Source organism: Corapipo altera, unplaced genomic scaffold, assembly GCF_003945725.1.
Source record: "Corapipo altera isolate COAL_440 unplaced genomic scaffold, ASM394572v1 63, whole genome shotgun sequence".
NCBI lineage: Eukaryota > Metazoa > Chordata > Aves > Passeriformes > Pipridae > Corapipo > Corapipo altera.
The window spans coordinates 1,485,820-1,508,734 of NW_020884928.1; the positions used below are offsets into that span (position 1 = coordinate 1,485,820).

The 22,915-nt window shown below is 41.0% G+C and overlaps 1 protein-coding gene across 1 annotated transcript; it reads right to left on the reverse strand.

The window, feature by feature from the left end:
* Positions 1 to 20,017: 20,017 nt before the first annotated feature.
* OTUD1 (OTU deubiquitinase 1) lies at positions 20,018 to 22,646 on the reverse strand. The gene has a single exon (XM_027658813.1). It carries the CDS (start codon positions 22,515 to 22,517, stop codon positions 21,222 to 21,224), a length of 1,296 nt encoding a protein of 431 aa, XP_027514614.1. The 5' UTR covers positions 22,518 to 22,646; the 3' UTR covers positions 20,018 to 21,221.
* Between the last annotated feature and the right edge of the window lie 269 nt (positions 22,647 to 22,915).

A 22,915-nucleotide genomic window follows, 5' to 3' on the forward strand; every position in this document is an offset into this window, starting at 1 on the left:
TTTTATTTCTCTTTTAACCAGCATTGCCTGCAGGCTGAGAGAGACATTCAAGCTAAAGGTTAATGCTGACATTTATGGTTCTGGATTTTTGTTTATATTTACCCATAACCACATAAAAACAAATGAATCTATTTTCCATATACACTTGGTAGCAACAACAATTTTCACTAGCACTTTGTATGTAGAAGACAAATGTTTTATTATTATTATTATTACTCAAAAAATGCTGATGATAATGAGTTGAGCAACCCTTTGAGCAGAGGTCGATTGCAGAGCTCTCATCGCATTATGCAAAATTTGAAAATATAATTGGGTTACCAAAAAACACATTAAGTTGTCATATATATTATTTCCCCTCACAATGTAGCTGACTATTAAAATATTTTACAAGGATATGATCTTTTATGATGAACTTTTTTGAATTTCCTCATATACTTATCAACATTAAACTCCAAATCATAACTTTGGTAGTTAGCGATGCCACAAATGTTGGAATACACTTGGCCACACTGAAATGAACAGCCTGAATTTTCTGTTTCCTGTTCAAAATTGAGTAAATACAACAACCTTCTTCCTTATTTTAATCTTAGGTTACAATAATCTTTTCCCTTTCTGTAATCAGACCTTTATTATGACTCTTGTGCACACATTAGAATAAGAGGTTTTATTACCAGATTAGTATTTCATCCTTGTTCAGTGTGCAAATATTCACAGGCTTCAATTCAGAGCCCTCTAAATTGAACAGACATGCCAAAAACTCATTTATCCCATCAGAATTAGCCTCCCTTGAAATGTAAATGCAATAAAGAAAATAATGAAATTATTATTTTTTATGGTTGGATTATGTGCAACTTCTTTTGCATGGTAAATATGATGCATAGATCATGATTCATAGAAGCAAGTTTAATTCACAGATCACTCATTATTACACTCTCATTGCACAGTGTGCAGCTGCTGGAGGTGGTTGATCTGCTCAGTCCAACATGCTGCTTCAGTCAGTCAAGGGTTTCCCAGCAGTGAAATCAATCACAGAGGCAGAAGAGACCAGCAAAAGGAGAGACAAGGCTGTATCATTTCCACTGATTTTGCTGCTACTCTTCTTTCTTTTCTTTCCCTCACTTCAACTACAGTGCTTGTGTTGACTGTTTGCTGTGCAAGGGGCAGCCAAGCATGGGGATACCATGCCCAGCTACTCCTTCCAACCACTTACCACTGTCCATGGTCACCCAGGTTGATGTACAATAGGATTTGGATGACTACACTGGGCACTGGACCTGCAGAATCCTGTTTCTGTTTCCCATTGCCCTGCCTGGACCCACTGTGGTTGCACTTCTGCAGCTGTTCCAGGCATCACACTAGTAGTGTTTGCAGCCCCCTGCTTGGAAAATATGAAGCTGACTTTACATGAGGGAAGAATCACAGCTGATGGATGTCATTTCTCCATTCAGAGAGCTGAAGATTTAAAAATGTATTTTGCAAGTGATCTGCAACCTAAGTGATTCTGGATTTCATCACTATGTGATGGAAGCAAATCACACATTGATTTGCCCTGTATGCTTCTCCTGTGTTAGAGTGAAGCAATAGCAGTTATTTTTATTAATGACCTTACCTTCCTAGCAGTATCAAATCATCTTGGAGACCTCATTTAGCCTGTTCGGGATGACCACCGTGCTTCTTATTTTTTACATAAAAGTGTGACAGCATTAAACACATGTAACTTCATTAAGTATTCTTTACCTTTTTCCTTGTAAAGGAAGAAAAAGCTTCCTTTAAAAAATGTAGCATTTTTTCCTCAACACTTTCCTTAAAACATTTCTTTTCCTCAAAAAGTTCTAAATGGAATCATAAGGGAAGGTTTCAGCACAGAAGCCAAGGCCCCAGTCCCAGCTTTTGAAGCAAGGATAGCACAAAGGAGACTGAAGGCCTCCCCAGGAGAGGGGAGAAGAAGACCCAAGACCACCCCAATTGGAGGTACAATTCATGGTCATGTTGCAAACTTAGAAACCTAGTTGGAAACACATCAGCCTCTTGCATAACCTCAAAGGCAATGGTTAGCTGGGTAGAATACTTTTCATCGCTGAATCCTTTGTAGTCCATAAGGTATGAAAAATTCAGGTGACTCAACCCTACTAATTATGCAGGATACATTTTGATTCACAACAAAGTAGCAGACATAAAGAATTTTTAAGATTAAATTTTAGAAAAATGTCAGCTCTGTCAAAAGGAAAGATCATACAAAGCCTGCATTTTATTTTGCTTATGGCTCGATTAAGTTCAAGAAATGCAAGGTTATTTCAGAACCTGTAGTTACTGTCACGAACATCTTTTGACCTATGATAAGCACCTGAGTGTTTGTGCATGTCTGTATATATATGTGTGTGTGTGTGTGCATAGATACATTTGTATTATTAGGCTGAATAAATGTCTTATGATACATGTTACTTACAAGCTTTGTTTTTTAAAGGTTGCATGCTACAACATTAACTATAAATCTTATCCCCTAGGAGAAAGCTGGTACTTTGACTAAACTATTCACAGCATTATTCTGATCTTCTCAGAACATGGAAAAATCATCTGGCTCACTTCGTTAATCTGCAACAAATTGCTTTGCATTTTTGCAAGCTTTGTGAAGCACAGACTGGCTTTGTTATCTATTTATACAGTGATTAAAGCAATCTTTGTCAGGAACTCCTGTGTTATTACTATACATAGTATGTATAGGCATGTAAACCACCAGTTTATTCGAGGTCTTGATCAACCCTGCTGAGTTTGTATTTATCTTCTCAGAGAAACATTCACTTGAAAAAATACATTACATTCAGGAAGACCAGTGATTTGATTTTTTTTTTTTTTTTGAAATATTATCCCTTTGAGAACTGAATGAATCCCACAGCTTCTGGTTTATGAAAAGGGCGGGGGGGGGGAAGGAACCTTCCAATTAATCAAACCAACATATGCAGTTTTGTTTTGCAGGTTGAAGGCCAGCACCTTTTGTGTTCTAGGAAACCTCAGTGGTTGTTAACAAGATCAGATGTAGACATGCAGCATTCCATAACTCAATAGTTTAAAATCAGAGGGCTCCCGCCACAATCCAGTCAGGGCAGCAGGAAGAGCAGGGAGGTTACCTGCTCCATCAGAAGAGCCACACAGAACTACAGAAACTGCACTGCTCCTGAAAGTTTCAACACACCCCAAGCACCTATAAAGTAATATATTCTTGTGCAATAAGGAACAGAAAGAAGGAATTCTTTTAAATGAACAGGATTAAGAACATGTTAGGAAGAAAGTGGACTTTTCCAAGCCTTGACTGTGACTATATCACATGGGACCAGTGAAGCATGAGGAATTCAAGCGTTATGTCACCACTTTGTCACCAACACTTTTCCTTTTCAGCAAGGGAATTTCTCAGTTCATCCTGCAGGCAAATTGCAACTTGAAATTTAGACCTGTCTCTGAAGTTGATTATTTTGTTTTGGGGAAAAAAATTGCACTTATGGACACCCAGGAGATGCTGAGGGATATGTTACAATAATATTGTCTCCCCTGGTCCTCTCCTCTCTGCTGCAAGTGAACTGTTGTTACAGCATATTCAGAAAGACATGTATGTAGTAACACACTGAATGATCACTGTTTTCCATACCTTTTAAGAAAAGGTTACAGTAGAACCTTGCCTGGTGATATCTACTAACACAGATGAAAACAAAATCTGGCATACATTAGCCAGACTATGAGACTATTATTCAAGCTACAAGTTCTTCAGGTAGAAATCTCTGAGACAAGTAGATAGCCTTTATTTCTGACTTTAATTTCTAGCATAATGTGGTCAGAGAAAAAAAAGTATCAGCAATAGCAAGAAAGCAGAATATGCAGCTGTGATGTGTTCTTTGAAGGTTTCCTTCATGGCAAAGCTGCATCCTTTTTGTAGTTGTCATTTCTCTTTCAACCCATGTGTCTGTGCTTCTTTGCATTTACATGCTCCACCAGGCCACACTGACATTTACAGAAGAACATCTTTCACTTTGAGATAAAGTAGGGGAAAGATCCAGAAGAATTATTAGCCCATGAACAATCTGGCCTGCATCCTACTTGCAAGCAGATGGTCTATTCTAAATATGCTGGCCTAGACACAAAGTCACCCAGACTTCAATACTAAGAGGAGATGGAGTGAAAAGCCCAACAGACATAAACCCTGGAAATAGGAGAAGAGAATACATTGAAAGAAAGACAAGAATTACATCCCACATGGAACTTCTTCAGTGCTGAGCACAGTCTGTGTGCAAATATAAATCATATATGCACTAAACTGCCAACCAGGAACTTTTCTTTAATATCCCCTTTTAGTCATGTCAGATGCCAGTTGTTTCACTTTGAATGTGTTGCTGGTTAAACTTTTCATATATTTTCATTTAATTCATTTCAGTTTTGGACTTTCAGTGCTCATTAATGCCAATTAACTGTATCACTCAGCGTATAATATTCCACTTTTCTAACACCAGTTACTTTATCCTTTTTACATCCAAAAATGTGATCCCTCCCTATCATTATCATTTAACTTCTATGAGAACATCAGTATTTAACAAGGCATTAATGCCTCTCATAACTTATCCTAAAAAAAGGATCGCTGAGAAAATATAGAACAGAGAACTCAAGGAGGATAACTTTGGCCATTTATTGCTACTACTAATTATCCTAACCTTCTTATCATAATTACTTATTGCCCTACTTACCCAGTTATCCTAACCTCACAGCCCTGACTTCCGCTATCCTCAGGATTCACTGCTAGTAAAGCTTAACTCTTTGTCACTGACACTAAATACAACCTAAAAATAAAACACAGTAAGCAGTAATTCAAACAATACCATTCCTTCTTGGCAGTAGCTGTTACCACTATGAACATCCAACGACACAAGACAGGGAGAGTTTGTGAGAAAAGGAAAATCTTTCACAGACCAACTGGTACAGAAGGAAAAAAAAGCTTGCAGGTGTTCAAGCCTTTCTTTAAACAGGGCAGCGATATTAAAAGCTAAATACAAGTTGAAATCTCTCTGATTTTTGTCTGGTATGCTAATCATCTGCGAGAAAAGGTAACTAGAGTCTCCAGGACAGCGTTAATGAGGCCAGGAGATGAGATGTTTATCTACTACAGGGAAGCGGGAGCTCCAGGTCATTACTGCCTGTGGAACTTGAAGAAAAGCCTTTTTCTCTATTAACATTTACAGTTGTAGTTCTAATCCTAAAGGTTCAGCTTCATCTTTTTAACAGGCTTTCTTGCTCAATACTGAGAGGTCTGAGAGGGCAGTGACTGATGGTGTGAAATGCTGGGAGCAGGCAGCCAGGAACTCCTGCCCCTGCAAGCGCTGCCTGTTCTGAGCGCAGAAGCTGTTCCACTTCACTCATGCAGTTTCCCTGAGCACATGTAGAGTGCGAGGTGAGGTGCAAAACATCAAATGGTGCCCTGCACAGCCAAAGGAAGCTGTAGATGTAAGGGAACTCGTGAGAGACTGCTCATTGCTTGGGGTACACTTACAGGAGAAAGGGTTACCAAATAGACCAACCCAACAGACAATCCCCCTGGCTGTGAGCAATCAGGTGTGAAGAAAATTTTAGGGGGAAATATCATTTATGCTCAGCCTGTCCTTAGTCCTTCCTCCACGTGTCTACTTATGGCTAGTACAGGAGTGAGAATACCAGGAGCTGCTGACTCTTCAATCCAAATCAGTAAAGCTACTCCTATCTTATCTGCAGAATGTGGATGTAGGATCCTGACTTGTCACAGCTGTGTGTTATTTTCTCTGCCGCTGAGGCACAGTCTGGATTCATTCCCCGCAGATATTTCCTTTTTTCCTAATGGCAAGTAAAGCGACAAGGGCATGTTAAAAGCTGAAAGGGCAATTCTTGCAAAGACTGGAAAAAATCCTGGAATGGATTTTTTCTGATATAGGTTATAAAACTTAAATTACTTTCTGAGCAGGTTCCAAGAGCATACAGTTGTTAGGGGTATAGTTTGGTATTGAATCCATAGCTCTGAAAAATACAGTCATTTCAGAGGGGTGTTGTTACTGGGTAAAAACTTTCTTACATTGTAGAACTCAATATTGAAAAAGTTAAGCTCAGATACCACTCACTTGGGTCCAAGGACTCAGCCGTTTGCTGCAAACCAGTTAGGTTTCTTTGAAGTGATTGATGTTGCAGTAACTATTTTGCAGGCACTGCCACATTGACTGCCATTATCCAAACACATCTGTCATGAGAGGAATCACGTTGTTTGGTCTTAACCATATAAAGCAGAAGCTTAAAAACACTACAAGTTTTACATTATAATGTAATGTAAAAGGGTAATTTTTACAATACAAACATTACAAGAAGCACACTTTCATACAGTTTTCAACAAATCCATGACCTTTAAGAGCCATCCCATACGTATGGCATTAGAAGCACACCACTCAGAAAAAGCCTATTGCATTCTTTAATTGAAAGTAACATCAAAAATGTTTTTCATGTAGATTCCAATTTTTGTTGCAACAAACGTAGTACTTAAAAATAGTTCACCAAATCAGTGGGGTTTTTTCAGTGTGTTGTAAATCTAAACTTCGATTGTCCCCCTCTTTAACATCAACAGTAGGTACTCTCAGTGTGCCTGTAATACATTTTCTGGGTGTGTTTAGGAATTCTGGCACCAACAATGCTTTCCACGTCAGCCAAAAACACATCTACTCATAAGGTTAGAAAGTCCACACCCACATACCTATATCTTTGCAAATCAAGCAATGTAACACCTTACACTGCTAGTGCTTTTAGTCATTAAGAGAGATTTCTAATCCTTTAATAATGCTCCCCTCAAACTGTAATGTAATCTCTTAATCGCTTTAAGAAGCTCCTGAATTCCTCTATCATAAGCATCTGTTTGTAGTGACATATGTAACAAATGAAGATGGCGTCTCTTTTCAAGATTGCTGAACTTTTGTGGCATAGTAACTGAAGGCAATGAAAATGGAAGGTACTGAAGTTTAGCCAAAAGCACGCTTAGCTCACACTGGCTGTTACAATTGAGCTGGAGTTCTGCTTTACTAGTAACTTTGAGGAACTCCAAAGGGTAATGAAACATGAGATACATCACGAACAACATAACTTATTATTCACTTTCCCATTATTTAGGTGTCTGATTCATTTATTTACAGGTTCAGCACTGTAAGGAACAAGAGTTCTGAACATTGAAGAAGAAAGCATGAATTATTATTACAATGATATGCAGACATATGCGTGACACTTATTTACAGGGAACCAATTTTTCTGCAGGGTTCAAATAGCATGGCACCACAGATTTCAGTATACATCTGTACTAAAAGCCAAAGGTACACAGTACAACTCACTTCTACCTTTCTATTTTTAAAGTCACTTCTGTTGAAGATTATGCACCTACTGCTTGAGAGAACAGCACATGGTGGTCCTGCTGTTTTCCTACAAAATTGTTTATCCAGTTATGTGAGATAAAAAAGACTCAATCTCACCTGTCAGTGCAATCTAACATACTGAGGTTTTTAATCTCATGTTTTTTAAAGGCATTGAAGAGATGCTACGATAAACAACACAGAAGTTTAGGGACAAAAAGCTTTGTGAATGTGTTTCTATCCCTAATCACGGTTCAGATAGAGATAAAATCTTTCATATAGCAAATTAAAACAAATTAGTGATATGAAATAGCCTGAGAGAAGGGAATTTATTTTGCAAATTATTGTTAATCAAAGAGCTGGCACATTGTTCTGCCTTGGCCAAAGTACAAACAGCATTACTGGCCCTACCAGAAATGGACAGCAAGTTTCTGCCTTTTTGAAACTTGAGAAACTTCACTGAAACAAATGAGGGTTTAAAGATAATTAAATTAATGATTTTCTAATGGAAATTGTGCTAAAGACACCATTCTGTTCAAATGCAAGACTAGCGTTACAATATTATGCTGAGTAAGGGATTTAGATTTTTATGTATTTGAACATAATATACTTTTTTTGCTTGTTTTACAAAGTGTTTTTAGCAGAGCAGTTAATAACTGGATCTATTCTGTATGTTTTCTCTTTAATATACAAATACAGATTTATAAGTCAATGCTATATTTCTCTCCTACTAAAATGTTGAAAATAAATATTATATTTTCACATATAAATAGACAGATGCATATGTACCTACTCAAAAACAAACGCAAAGCAAGTTTGACAGAAAAGGCTTTCAGCCCTAAAGGAAAACAGCAAAAGGAACCTAACAGAATGAAAAACTAGAAATGTCAAATGTTTCATTGCATCTATCATGAATTAGCAATTTACAAGCACAGAAAAATAAGGGAAAATAAAGTGCATGTATCAAATCTACTATGACTCATAGCAACTCTGTTGTACTTTCTGCTATTTATAAAGCCTGTTAGTTGTAACTCATAGAATTATTAAATCATAGACTCATAGAATGGTTTGGTTAGGAAGGGACCTTAAATATCATCTAGTTCCAAACCCCACATCTCCACCTCCTTGGGCAGGGACACCTTCCACTAGACCAGGTTGCCGAAAGCCCCATCCATCCTGGCCTGGAACACTTCCAGGGATGGGGCATCCACAGCTTCTCTGGGCAACCTGTTCCAGTGCCTCACCACCCTCACAGTAAAGAATTTCTTCCTAATATCTAACCTAAACCTACTCTCTTTCAGTTTAAAGACATTCCCTCTTGTCCTATCACTAAATGCTCTTGTAAAAAGTCCCTCTTTATCTGTCTTGTTGGTCGCTTTTAGCTACTGGCAGGTTGCTATATGGTCTCCCCAGAGCCTTCTCTTTTCCAGGCTGCACAGCCCCAACTCTCTCAGTCTGCCCTCACGTGGGAGCTTTTCTAACCCTCTGATCACCTTTGTCACCCTCCTCCAAACTCATTCCAGCAGGCCCACCTCCTTCTGATGTTGAGGAGCCCAGAGCTGGATGCAACACTTCAGATGGGGTCTCATGAGAGTGAGTAGAGGTGAAGAATCTCCTCCCTCAACCTGCTTGCCATGATTCTTTCGATGCAGCCCAGGATACAATGGGCTTTCTGGGCTGCAAGTGCACATTGTTGGCTCATGTCCAGCCTCTCATCCGCCAGCACCCACAAGTCCTTCTCAGGGCTGCTCCCAATCCATTCTTCGCCCAGCCTGTATTTGTGCTTGGGATTGCTCTGGCCCAGGTGCAGGACCTTGCGTGTGGCATTGTTGAACTTCATGAGGTTCTCACTTCATGTCAAGCTAATTCTGTGAGAAAGTTGTTCCTTGTAGTTTCTGATATGCAAAAATGAGCAAGAGCAGCTGCATGACTGTCACAGCCATGGGACACTGATGAAACTATGGATAAAGCTGTGCTATTGCAGAGATACAGTTCCCAGTCACAGTGACAGTTTTGTAGGGTGCCACGTAGACTACAAAATGATCCAAATGCAGAAGAACTTTCAGTATAACACAGCTTTTCAAAACCATAAAATAATACAAACTTCACAAAACACCATGTTTCCAAAGGGTGGAGAAGCATCATAGCCTGTCAGACCTCATGTTTCCAGGGAGCAATAACTAAGACACAAGTAAACTCACCAAGTGCTCTTCTTACTTGAGTGCCTCACTTGCCTCCTTTCAGACCAAGCTGCAGGCTATGGCCCATCGGGATAGCTGGTGGGTTGATTTACCTGTGGGGTCTATAGCTCTAATCTCTCTGGCAATGCAGCAAAGCAGAATACAATGCTAAAATCACATTTGTTACCAGTTACCAATGACTATGCAACTGAAGTGATTTAGAACTACAGAGTTTTAGAAAGAGCAATCCTTAGAATAATAGAAAAGTCATCCGACCTTTTTGCTGCTGCCTAAGCCTTCTTGGCCCTGGGGCAGGACAAAGCTGAGCTTTGCCAGGCCTGTGGAGAACAAACCCTGCCACAGCAGCTCCTCTGCTCTGCCCACTCCCTGCCTTCCACTACAGCCTTTCTGCCAGCACCACTGGGATTTGCAGTGCTGTGAAGGTTTGTGATTACATTCAAATTTGGAATATGTTTAACATGCTCACGAAAACAGGAGGAAGACAGCCTTGTTCCAAATGGCCACTAGATCCCATCATTAATAAGGGATCTACTTCCTACAGGATATCACCAGTAAAAAACAAGGCTTGCTTTTAATATGAGCAGTGTTGCTACGACCTCTTGAAAAACAGTTGCCACTCTGGGATGTGGAGGCATTAGATCCACCATTACTAGGATAAATGCTGTGAAAAGTGGGAGTGATGCATGCTGCAAGGGAGAGGGAAGAGGCATTGGTATCAGGGAACAATAGACTAGCAAAAGGACAGGGAGAAGGGGCTGAGAGGGTGTCATGGTTTAACCCCAGTCAGAAACTAAGTACCACACAGCCAGCTATTTCCTCACTCCCCTGTCAGCAGGATATGGGAGAGAATTGGAAAAGTGAGAAAACTCATGGTTTGAGATAAAGACAGTTTAACAGCAAAAGCAGAAGCCGCACACATAGGCAAAGCAAAACAATTAATTAATTCACTGCTTCCCATAGGCAGGTAGGTGTTCAGCCATCTCCAGAAGAGCAGGGCCCCATCACATATTAACAATGACTTGGGAAGTCAAACTCCATGGCTCTGAACGTCTGCCCCTTCATCCTTCTTCCCCCCACTTATGTCATATGGGCTGGAATATCCCTTGGGTAAGTCGGGTCAGCTGTCCTGGCTGTGTCTCCTCCCAACTTCCCAAGCACCCCAGCCCTCTTGCCAGTGTGGCAGTACAAGAAGCAGAAAAGGCCTTGACGCTATGCAAGCACTTCTCTACAATAGCAAATATCTCTATATCATCAACCCTGTTTTCAGCATAAATTTAAAACACAGCCTCATATTAGTCACTGTGAAGAAAATTAACTCTACTCCAGCCAAAACCCACACAGACAGTAAGAACAAAGTTGAAGGTAATGCAGCAAAGAGAGATGGGAATACAGGCTGGTGGGACAGTGACAGCCCTGCCTGGGATGATGGAGAGTGAAAGCCATGTTTTCCAAACAGCCAGAGCAAAGAGCAAAGAAATTTTTTTTTGCATGTGCGTCGGGGCTGCATTTTGACCTTTACACTTTGCACACAATTTTGGGAACAATCAAATTCCGCCTCAACCTAAAGAAAAAAGCAAAATCAAAACAAAACCCAAAAAACAACAAACAAACAAACAGAACCAAGTTTGTTTCACAGAAATATGACTGTAGAACATCTCATTATTTTAAACCACCCCTCTGAACTCTGCAGCTGTAGTGTAGGTGGGAGGTGACAATGCAGACCTTTGAGTCCCAAGAACTGGCAAAGTGGTTAAGTCATATTAGCTCGAGGCTGGAAAGGAGCTGTTGTTATGTAATTCCTTCTCATCTCCACTGGAACTGCTGAGAAGAGGCTTATGTTATTACAACTCTTATACCATCTTCCTGCTTGTAGTCATCACAGCTTCCTAGTAAATGGTAATTTGGTTATATATGGAAATTTTATGTGTAACATAGTACTTTAACTCTCTCCTGGGGCCACATACTCCTCAGACAGTTATTGCAGCTTGATATTGCAAGATTGTTGCATGGCAGCTCTGCATAAAGTAATACCTTTAAACCTATTCTATAAAGTTAAATCCCTAAAAACTGACCTGTGCTGCCGAATGTTGACACCGAACCTTGTCAAAGTGCTCAGGACTCTGTACATGTATTGGGGAGACAGCAAAATAACTCTGTGACTCAGGATTCTACTCACCTCCTTCAGAGACCTGCTTTTCCCTTCTACCTACAAAGCACCACATTGCCATCACTGTGATGCTGCTGCCCCTTCTGAGCTCAACAGCATCTCTGCACAGCACCATCTTCTGCAGCACCAACGTACCCCAAAAGACTAACAGAATAATTTTCTTTCCTCATCTCACTGGGCAGCATAGAGGGAAGAAAAGTCAGAAATGGCATTTAAAACATTGCACAGGTGATGATGCTGACCTTCCACTGAGCTGTAGCTATTACATTCTCCCCTTTAAAGATTTTCTTTCAAGAAATTTGTGTAAACAGACTGAGCATTTAATTTCCCACCTGCAATAACTAGAGGTAAAGGCTGATCTTTCAGGAAGGTGACAAGGTTCAGGGGTTTGCTGGGATGAGCTCACCCAGCAGCGCAGCAGCAAAGAGCTCAAATAAGCTCCATTCTCAATTATTTTTTTCCCTGAAGGAATTAAATCTGGAAATTTACAATAAAGTACATAAGAACAAGAAATGTCATATTTTTATTACTTCCTATTCATATATTTCTCATTCAGAATGCCCCTACTATTTATCAAACTTCACACAGCCATAAACACTTACCTAAAAAGCCTATCATGGTGAAATTAATACTCCTTTACAAACTTACTTCTCACAACTGTGTCCTTGAATTAACATCATAAAGTTTGTGAAATTGAAAACAACACATAAATCATATTTTATCAAATGAAAATTTCTAAAATATATTTTGGACTTGACTCCCAAGAGGCAACATCTCTGTTCATATTTAATCTCTGATTGGGAAAAAGTAATGTTTTGCAAACACATATTAAAAGCACCTTTTACGCCAAGAAAACAAAGGCAAAGTAATAAGCGAGATGCAAACCCCACAGGTAAGGCCTCATAAGATGCATCTGAGACAGACACATCTCTTCCTCTTTTGTTGGCACATTTCTGTTGGCCCTCTCTTCAGCGCATTTAGCAAATGCATAAGCATGAACTCAATATGAGAAATATTTAACAAGAATAAGGCTTTCTAAAGAAGGCTTTTAGCCTGAAATGATTCTTTCCAAGTGTTAGTCCTTTTAGTAGTGAGAGAATACAAATCCATTCCTAAACTTTCTGGTGTGTATACAAACACTTCTGTCTATTTATGTTATGGGGGTTTTTTTAATAATCCACAATCCCTACAGATATGTGCACGTAAAAAGATCTATAGACAAGATCTGGCCTCATATCATAGCTTCACTTTATTTAAAAAAAAAAAAAAAAAAAAAGACTGAAGTTAAAATGTCAAGAAATTTCAGGGGGTTTTTTTCTTGGTTTTAAGAAGTCATGGAACATTCCCTACCACAAGGCGCTACTGTCCTCTCCTTTCTAGCTTTGATGGTATTCACTATCATTGGAAACAATTCCCCATGTTTCCTCCTTATGCTATGGGAATAAACACTCAAAGTTTATGATTTTCATTAAATACATAATGGTGGTAGTAAATAGACTGAAATAAATATTTGAGCAGCAGATAAATCTGAATCCAGAGTTGAATTTGGTAGAAAACATGTTGCATCCCACTGAAGATCTCGATGTGACCAAATACCTGTAGCATTTTTAGACTCCTGAAATGCCTCCATGGCTAGCTATAAACTCCTTGTGATATATTTTAGTTCATAGAAAAGAAAAGAAAAAAAATTAGAAAGTAAGTATAACCAACTTGGCACAGATTTGAAGATTTTCATATGAGAGATTTCAAGTGAGCAGAGAGATAGAACTAATTACATGTTTCAGTGGTGTACAATTTCTTTTTCCTCACACTTCATACTAGACAGGAGTGATACAAGGCACCAATGGGATATGCTGGAGCACAGGTTTCCCTACACAGAGACAGTACCTGCTTCTTGTCTATCTCCTCTATCAATATAAAGTAACAGAAAGAGATTTGATACAGCTGCTGGTTGGCTACAGCTTAATCCAGAGAGCACTGAGATAAAGCTCAAAGGCTTGAGGAAGAACCAAAAGTCTTAGCAGAGATTAACTCAATCCCTTGACTGAAGTAGAGCATCTACTATTACCTATTTGGTCTCACAGGGAAGAAGCCTAGTTGGCAGAATGATTTCCTGTAGATGTTAGAGCTGAGGCCACTGCCAAGGTTCATGTTATATAACCTGACTGTGCAGTGATGGATGCCACAGCTCCTCACACATACAGCCTATCCAGAAAGTTTCCCTTGGTTTTTTTGGTTGTAAAAGATTACATTCTTTCAGAATTTTGTTTGCCATTTTTGTCTGTTTTTTGTTGTTGTTTTTTTTTTAGGTTTTGTTTGTTCGAAATAGTCACAATTTCAGTGTGACAATAAAGTGTTCTGAAGACTATACGTACTAAGGTATCCCAACAGCCCCCTTTGCAATACCACATTCGGCGAAGCTTTCCACAATAACTATTTCTCTGCAAAAGATGCTTTATTTTACCTAACAGAGCCTGATATTGTCCTATTTGTTCATTTTGCAACATGTTTGTCCCTGGCCAGAGCTGCACAAGGAAAGGAAATAGACTACACAAATGCTGTCAAGTACATGAATTTTTTACTTTTTGATATAATTTCTAGCAATTTCAGATGTTACAGAGCCTCTTCAGGGAAACTGCTGTAAATTACTAACTGCAAATGGAAATCTACTGGGAATCACATTAATGTGAATGTTTTACATGAATTATTGTGAGTATATCCAAAAGGACAGCTACCTAATTGATAAAACATCCATAAATAAACAAACAAAACACACACACACAAAAAAACCCCAAAGCAAACAACAACAACAACAACAAAAAACAAACAACAAAACAAATCTAACAAAATAAAATGGGGATGAAGCTTACAGATACCTGCAGTAATTTAGCCAGCTTCTTATCCACCACTTTTATGGGCATAAATCTGAAGTAAAAGATCTTATTCCACATGTATACAACTTACCAGTTCAGGAAGGATGCTGTCCATGCGCACAGTCATTCTTTACCTAAAGCCACAGCTCTTTCACTGGATACTAGACATGGCATGAGATAAATGAAAAAAGCAATTACTTCCTGGCTCCTAATAGCAGAACATTCCTTTTTTTTAATCTGCCAGTATTTGTCTCTTATGCCTCCATCCTCAGCTTAGCAGCAACGTAACTTGTTGTGAGATAACATTACACCTTTAAGAAACAATAAATGCAAGCGCATTAAAGCTTTTACATCAGCAGTCACAACGCTGATCTATAAGCTGGCATAACCATCTTCCAGAGCAAAACAAGTCCTTTCACAACTGCTTCATTTTGGGCACCACCTTTCCCTCAATTATACATAAGCAGCAAAACAGCTGTCAACTCCTAAACTCATTCAAATGTCTTATTTAATTAGGTTTTGCTTTACAGCATAACTGTTTTCTAAGCTTAAACTTGAACAGGCAAATAATTGACAATCAACAAATATTAACATGAAAAAAAAATTGAAAGATTGCAGGTAGGGTTTGCAGAAGTAATAGGAATTGTGTCAGTAATTAATGAGACAATAATTTTGTCATTGCTCCTACCTTAAGCCACAAAAGGCAAGGTCAGTCCCTGTGAGTAACCTAATCCAGTGGAGCTGAAGTTTGGTAGGATAGCAAACAAATCATATAAACACATTAGTTAACTGCTTAATTGCTTAGTCAAATCTCAGTCTTTAAGTCCTATGGAACACAGGAAATTTAGATATAAAACATACTGTATTATTTATTTACAAAAGGAGTACATTTTGACCACAGACTCTCTCTGAAAAAAATATCGAAAGAGGCTCAGCTGGAGTCCCAAAGATCATGTTATTTCTAAAAGCAGACATCTAATCTTGAGTACAACATCAGCAATGGGAAGAAGTATTGCACTTATTAATATTGGGTTAAATTAACAGAGTTTCCTAAATTACAAATCCCACCCAAAGATCTGAAACCATTATTTTCTTCAGAAATGTTTGTTAGTTAAATAGTTGAAGAATTAAGTTTTGTAGTCAGCAAAATTAGAAGTTATGTGCAGAAAAAATGCTAAATCCTTGTACCTGTGAAAATAATATGGTTTAGCTAATATAATTATGGATTAATTGGGGGGAAAAAAGAGTATTTCAGCATTATTAGAGTATCAAAAAGCTATTAACATGCTTTTTGTGGTTTTTAAAATAATCCTCATCTTTGCAAACCATTTTGATATTCAACCACACTTTAACTCTGAAATTCAGCAATAGAAGTTCGCAGGCAAGAAAAACGCCATGTCTTTGTCTGTGAAATCCTTTTCGTTTTCTTCTGAGACAGTGTTGCTCCTCTTCTTTCACTTGCAGCTCCCAAAAGCTTGGCAGGATAAGAACTTCATAACTAAATACCAATGAGCAGCAACAGTGAGGCTGAAGCTCCCTGTCACCAGACCAATGGCACAGGCCCACTATCCATCACAACGAGTTGGGATCTCCCTGCGCTTGGGATGTGGGTGAACAAGGGAGATGAGAGGATAGAATGCAACCTGGGCCCCTTCACAACCAGATCTCAGTTCCAGCTTGCCTCCCACAATAGTCTTCTTCACTGCAGATCCCACTCTCTACACAACTGTGCTACACTGCTGAAGGTTCAAACACTATTAACTATGCCCCACAGGTAGGACACAACAGTTTGGTTTCTACAATTTCCAGTAAAAACCCTATGAAATAAAATAAGGATTAAAACCTTAATGGTTTAAACATACACACTAAACATTGGCAGGAAATGCCAATTTTTAAGATCATGCAAGAAAGAAGGACTCTCCATGTGTATGTGCATCATGCTACTACAACTGCACAATAACCTTTTCTCCAGAGAGGCCTGATCTTACTGAGTAATGAGGACAAATGTATAAGGACATGATAATAACCACTCATGCAACAGAAACCTGGAACTTGACAGTCGTTTAGTTCCTTTGATTTGCAGTCTGAATACCACGTATGGGCTTCCTTGTATAAACAGATTTTAAATACTAACTCCAGAAAAAAACTGCTGAAGTACAATATATTACTGCATTGCTATATCTTTTTATCCATTAATACTATAAACTTGTTTATAAAAAAGATTACAAATTTAAACTGAACAGGAAATATGAAAGCCACCTTTTTTCCAACTAAAACACACATATATACGTTATAAATCAAAGTGTATATTAGTAAAAAGTTCAAAATTTGAAGTTTTCTGCTTCTTTTAAAAAGTTCTGATGACTACAGAATCGCATTTGGCAGAGTTGATGTCCTTTCAAACAGGTACTCACAATCTCGCTGTATGCTGCATGCTTTCACACGACGATGCCACTCGGAAACGGGACAATCTTTTAACACTGAAGCTGAGGAATTTTTTTCATTTCACACCATTTTGCACCAACATCCTAGGAACACTTATTAATGTATATCAATAAACTGTTAAATACGTATGAAAGAGTATAAGCAAAAAATAAGCAAAAACCAGTTAATGCCAGGTACTTGTCCCTGTTGTGAGATATCTGTCATAATTTTCTGCTCAGATTCAGAAGTCATGCATGTGTGCAGTGAGAAACACTAAACCAAAATTATAATCTTATCCTCAAATATCCTATCAACTAATTCTGACATAATAAAAGCAAAAGCAGACAAAAGAAATATTTGGATTCAGGTGGTTTTGTATATGTACAAGGAGTACTGAAATACACCTGTATTTATAACTGACATTAATGTAACAGATTTAACTTGCACACATGTAACGTACCAGTCAAATATAAAAGGACAGATTAAAAACCAGTAGCTGGCACTAGACAACTTTTATGTGTCCTAAGGAAGTTACTAAGCACAAAGTGTCATCCACGGAACCTTATGAAGAGCAAACTATTGACTGGGACAGAAAACAATACTTACACACATCTTCCCTTCCCCACTTGCCCATCGCCCTTATTTTGGGATGCATTCATTGTAAACCAATTCAGTTCTTGCAAACTTTGCTTTATGTAGCAGAGTTTGTTCAACACACATGAAAATTCTAACATATTCGTTGTACATTTAGTGACAGAATGGCATAGTCTTGGCAATCTAAGAAACTCCTGAAATGAAGCATCCAATATGTCAACTAATTCGAAACTGTGTTATAAAATACAAGCAAAGATGGCATCGTGAAGCTTATGCTCCCCCAGACTCAAGTTCACATTTGCCCAGTTCAGAATTAAAGCATTCTCTACCTGATTTGTAGAACCACACACATGCATATTGAAAATCCAGCTCTTCTTCTCATTTATTGTCAATAATAAAGAGTCTGTTGACCAAAGTCCCCATACAGGTCTAAGGATTAGCTGGGTTATGCAAGTGATTAGCCAAGGTTAAAATAATCGGGCACTGAAATTATGAGCAAGGACAATATTTGTCCTTTCCTTGTTACTCGAATTGTTGAACAGAGGGCAGTAAGGGAAAACTTGCCTCTAACTCTGCTTTTGCTGGTGGCAAGCAACTGTGTTACAAGCAGCTTTGTAAAGTTTTGCCCATATTAGAATCACTGCTTCTATAAAACTACTCCATGACACCGCCTCTGCTCCTGTTCAAGCAAGACACCATTAGCTTGCATCTGAACTCAGTGCCTCAGCTGAACTTTAAATACCACAGCTATAAAAAAAAATTCACTTTCCATGTGCCTGAAACACCTAAAATGCCATTTTTGTAATTTCCTTTTAGACACAGTATGTAATGCAAGTTGCAAAAACAAGTGCCTTGCTACATGCTTCACCAATACACCCTCAATATCCTTGCAAACTAGTTCAACAAGCAACCCAGTTTTTTCAAATTCCTTAAAGTTATCTGCATGCCCCTGTGACTCATCCAGAAGCATCAAAATTGCTAAGGAACCCTGTGGGAACTCATCCCAGGGTCCTGCACTGTTTGTTTTGAACGCTACTTCTTTATTTGCGCTATTTTAATATCAATTTTATGACACACAGTGAACGCTATTGCAGTATCAATCCTTCTTCGCTTCGCCTACTGAGTATTTCTAAGGTTTGTGCCGCAAAACACAAAATTTGTAATCACAATTTACAATACAGCTGGTAATTTTAAACTGTGTAAAATAAATGTGGGGGTTTTTTTCAAAAGTTTGGGATACTCACAACTTTGAATGAATTAATCTTATCCAACCCAAATCCTAAGCAGTCTGGATATAAAGTTTTTAATCAGTCAAACAGATCACTGATATTTAGTGATGCTGTATTAATATTTTTGTGCTTAGAACCACCTGAGTAGCCATTTTCCTCATAAACCACCTCTATTCCTCACAAACACATTCATGTCTGCACTTTTTTCTTGCCCTCACCTCAAAACAGCTTTCCAAATATTCAGTAGTTAAGCAATAGTGGACTAGAAGGACTCACTTTTTTCCATCACTATTTACACTTTAAAGTACGACTGTATGTGCAAATAAAATGGAGGGAAATATAGTCGGTATTTACCAACATTTTGAAATAACATAGTATTTAAATCTACTTTGTGCCACATAAACCAAATATACATACAATCAATCCTGCAGCTCTTTTATCACCTATGCTCAATTAAGACTGATGCATTTTAGCTATTTAGTTACTTTTTAACCCTATTTTTAACCCAGTACCCTCCTGTTGTTTAAGGATGGGGTCTTCCTGTATTTTAAGATCAGGGATTGATTTATAAGCACACGCATGTGCACACACACACAGAGTACTGTTTAACAACTTGCAAGACATTTCCATCTTGTAAGGGGAGTAAAAAGCTGGATTTCCTTGTGATGTCACCCCTATTCAAGTAACAAGAGGGTGCGAAGGTATGACTGGTGACAGGACAAATCTCAAGCAAGTTTGGGGTCAGTGCAGAAAGGAGATTCCCAAATACCAGTGTCCAAGACCAAGTGTGCACAGTCCAGCTCCTAACAACCACTGCTATTCGCAGCTCAGGCACTACGCTTGAGAACTCTTCTAAGGCATATTAAGATGCAAAAGTGTTTCTCACTGGCAAACAGATAAACTAAGATCTCTTGCAATAACAAAATAATTAGAGATGTTCAATTGTCTATAAATGCTTGCACTTCTTTCACATATTGACAGATACCACAGTTACCAGTGGTTCACATTTGTAAAGTACTATGCCACTTCTTCCCACCTTTTAATAGGGGAAACTAAGGCAGAGAAACTAAAGGGTCCTATGAACCCACCCACAATTCTTCACCACACCAGGAATGCAGAGAGCAGAAAAAAAGAGCACAAGTAAAATTATATTCTTTATTCATTCCATTTTAGCTGTGAATATTCCTATTATACAAATACAGTATAAATTCCAAAATCACAATATATTACAAAATAAAAAAGTACAAACTGCGTTACTTAATAAATATACCTAACAAGTTAATCAGAAAGAGACAGAATTCAGATTGGAAACATTTAAATGTTTGACCCAGCAAACCATACAAACCTCAATTTAAATACTTTTTTTCTTTAAAACCATACCGTAGAATACCATTCCTGATTTCTTGATTAGAAAATAACATCAAGTGAATAAAATGTTGTGATCAGATAATGATTTGTTGGAGCAATACCAGTGCCAAAAAAGAAGCAGGGCTTATACAAAAGACACCATAACCCCAGAAAAACCAGAACACAAACACTGAGGTGCAGCCAAGGCAATTAATGCCAAAGCAGGAGACTATTATCTAGTCACAACATTCTATTGCAAATTAACGTTGTTATTAAAGATAAATAATATAAATGGAGCAGAGGGTGAGCCAACCAGGCAACAAGAGGCCAGTTTACTCAAAACAGTAATTAAATACAGAAGAGTCAATTGCTCCCTGTACTGTTCACGTGTAGCTGCATTCTAACTGGCTCAAGGGACCTGTTCTGTGCTCCAGGCAGAGAAAGCAACTGTTCCTAAAAGCAGTCTGTTCTTACTTTGCTGCACTTTTACAAAAGCCATTGGTTTAATTTTGCAAGAAAATACTCACAATATTTTCATCAATTGGGGGAGTCAGTTTTACATCAACTTCATCTGGTAAAAATATATGGTTTATGGGTAAAAAACACAGCAAAAATAGCTGTTACATCATAAGCCTTATTTACAAAAACTGTTTACAAATGTTTTTGGCTGTACAGCTGAAAGCCAGATACTAATGTAAGATGTAGAAGATGGAGGTAACAGTTTAAAAAGTGTGCAAAAAATACATTCTTATAGAAAATAGACAGTGGGGAGGGGAGACACAAACATACAAAGAAATCTGCTTGCAAATAATCTGAGGCTAAGTTTTTACAACAGAATATTACAAATACATTTGTATTTATCCCCCACAATCTACAGTCCTTCCCAGTCTGGGGTGCTGCTGCTTCATTAAGGATTAAGGCATCACCATCACAGCCAGCACACCTTCTGTCTGTCTCAGTCCCTGCAGCAAAGCTCCCAGCCCGTGGCCCAGGTGGTCTCATGAGCAGGCATTCTGCTCAATGTACATCTTGGACAAGGACACTGCCATGGACTTGGCCAGCTCTTCATCCCGCCTGCGCTGTACCTGAGTCTGTCTGCACCACGCCTCGTACTCTGGGTTGGGGCACATGCGGTCCAGCACAGCATCGTAGTGCCCATTGCTAAGCCAGCTCAGCCAGATACTGGGCCGTGTCGGGTCCTCGGGCCCCAGGTAGTGAACCATGGTGGAAACGGTGGGGCTCTCGGGCCGACCGCCCGTGGTGAGGTGGATGTTCACGTTCAGCATCTGCCCCATGGCCAGCAGCTCTGGGTAGCCGGCCCAGGCCCCATCCTGGGCGGCGGCGATGAGGAACTCACCCACGTCGCCCTCGATGATAGGATTGAAGTGGTCCAGGTGGTCGGCGATGTAGTGGACGGTCTGCTCGCGGAGCTCGCCGTGCAGCCGCTGGTCCCCGTACACCGCCTTGCAGACGGCACGGTACAGGCAGTTCCCGTCGGGGATGATGTGGAAGCGGAACCGGCCCTTCTGCCGCAGGTACTTGTCCTGCTTCTCCACCTCGGCCAGGTACAGCGCCAGCTTCTCGCTGCGCTCCGCTCTGCCGCCGGGCCCTCGCCGCACCTCGGGACCCCCCGCCTCCTCCTCCAGCTCTCCAGGCGCGGGCCCGGGGAGCTGCGCGGTGCCGGCGCTGCGCTCGGCGGGGCCGCACCCGGGGGCCAGCCCGGGCTGGGCGCCGGCGGCCGCCGCCTGCAGCGCCTGGCAGTGCTCGCTGAGCCGCAGGCTGCGGTTGCTGGGCTCCTCGGCCGCGGGCTCGCCGTCGGCCCCGGCCTGCCGCACGCTCTCCAAGATGCCCTCCAGCCAGGCGCGGCTGCGGGGCGAGCCCGGCACCAGCTCGGCGGCGGCCTCGGCGCGCTGCACGATGCGGATGGGCACGATCCGCTCCAGCGGCCGCCGACGGCTCACGGTGACCTGCGTGCAGGAGCTGAACTGCGGGCCGCCCGCCGGCCGCCCGGCCGGGCCCGCCGCGGGGCCGCTCGGCATCACCTCCAGGCAGGACGAGAAGGCGGGCATGGCGGCGGCGCTGCTGCCTCCCCCCGCGGGAATGAAGCTGTCCTTGGCAGGGCTCTCGGCGGCCGCGCTGGGGCCCGCGGCGTCGGCGGCTCCCGGTGCCTCCGCGGCGGAGGGTCCCGGCGACAAGGAGACCTTGAAGACGGCGGCGGAGCTCGGCGAGGCCGCGGTGGCTGCGGCGGTGCCTCCCGCCGGGTAGTGGGTGATCACGGAGCTGTAGAGCTGCATCCTCGGCTCCCCGCGGGCGGCGCTTTATAGGCGGCGCCGTCGGAGCCGGGGCGGGGAGCGGCGGCGGGGGCCGCGCTGGGGCTGCCGAGGAGGATGAACCGCCAGGGTAAAAATAAACAAGGGCATCACCGCCCGCCCCGCCCCGGCCGGGCCCCGCGGCCGCGGCAATTCCAACTGCGCCACCGGCGCGGCCCCCCCCCGCGGGCCCGGCCCTTCTGGAAGCTGCGGGAGCGCGGCGGGGGGGCGGGGCCGCGCGCGTGACCTCACGGGGCCCCGCCCCCCGCACCAGCCGGCGCGCGCGCGCTGTCACGGGCCGGGATCCGCGGCCGGGCCGGGATCGGGATCGGGAGCGTCGGAGCCGGTCTTTGGTGTTCCGAGAGCTGCTGGCACACGCTGCT

What these genes read in the sequence shown, in the direction of transcription:
- OTUD1 (XM_027658813.1), bottom strand. Translation starts at nt 22,517, where the DNA reads ATGCAGCTCTACAGCTCCGTGATCACCCACTACCCGGCGGGAGGCACC.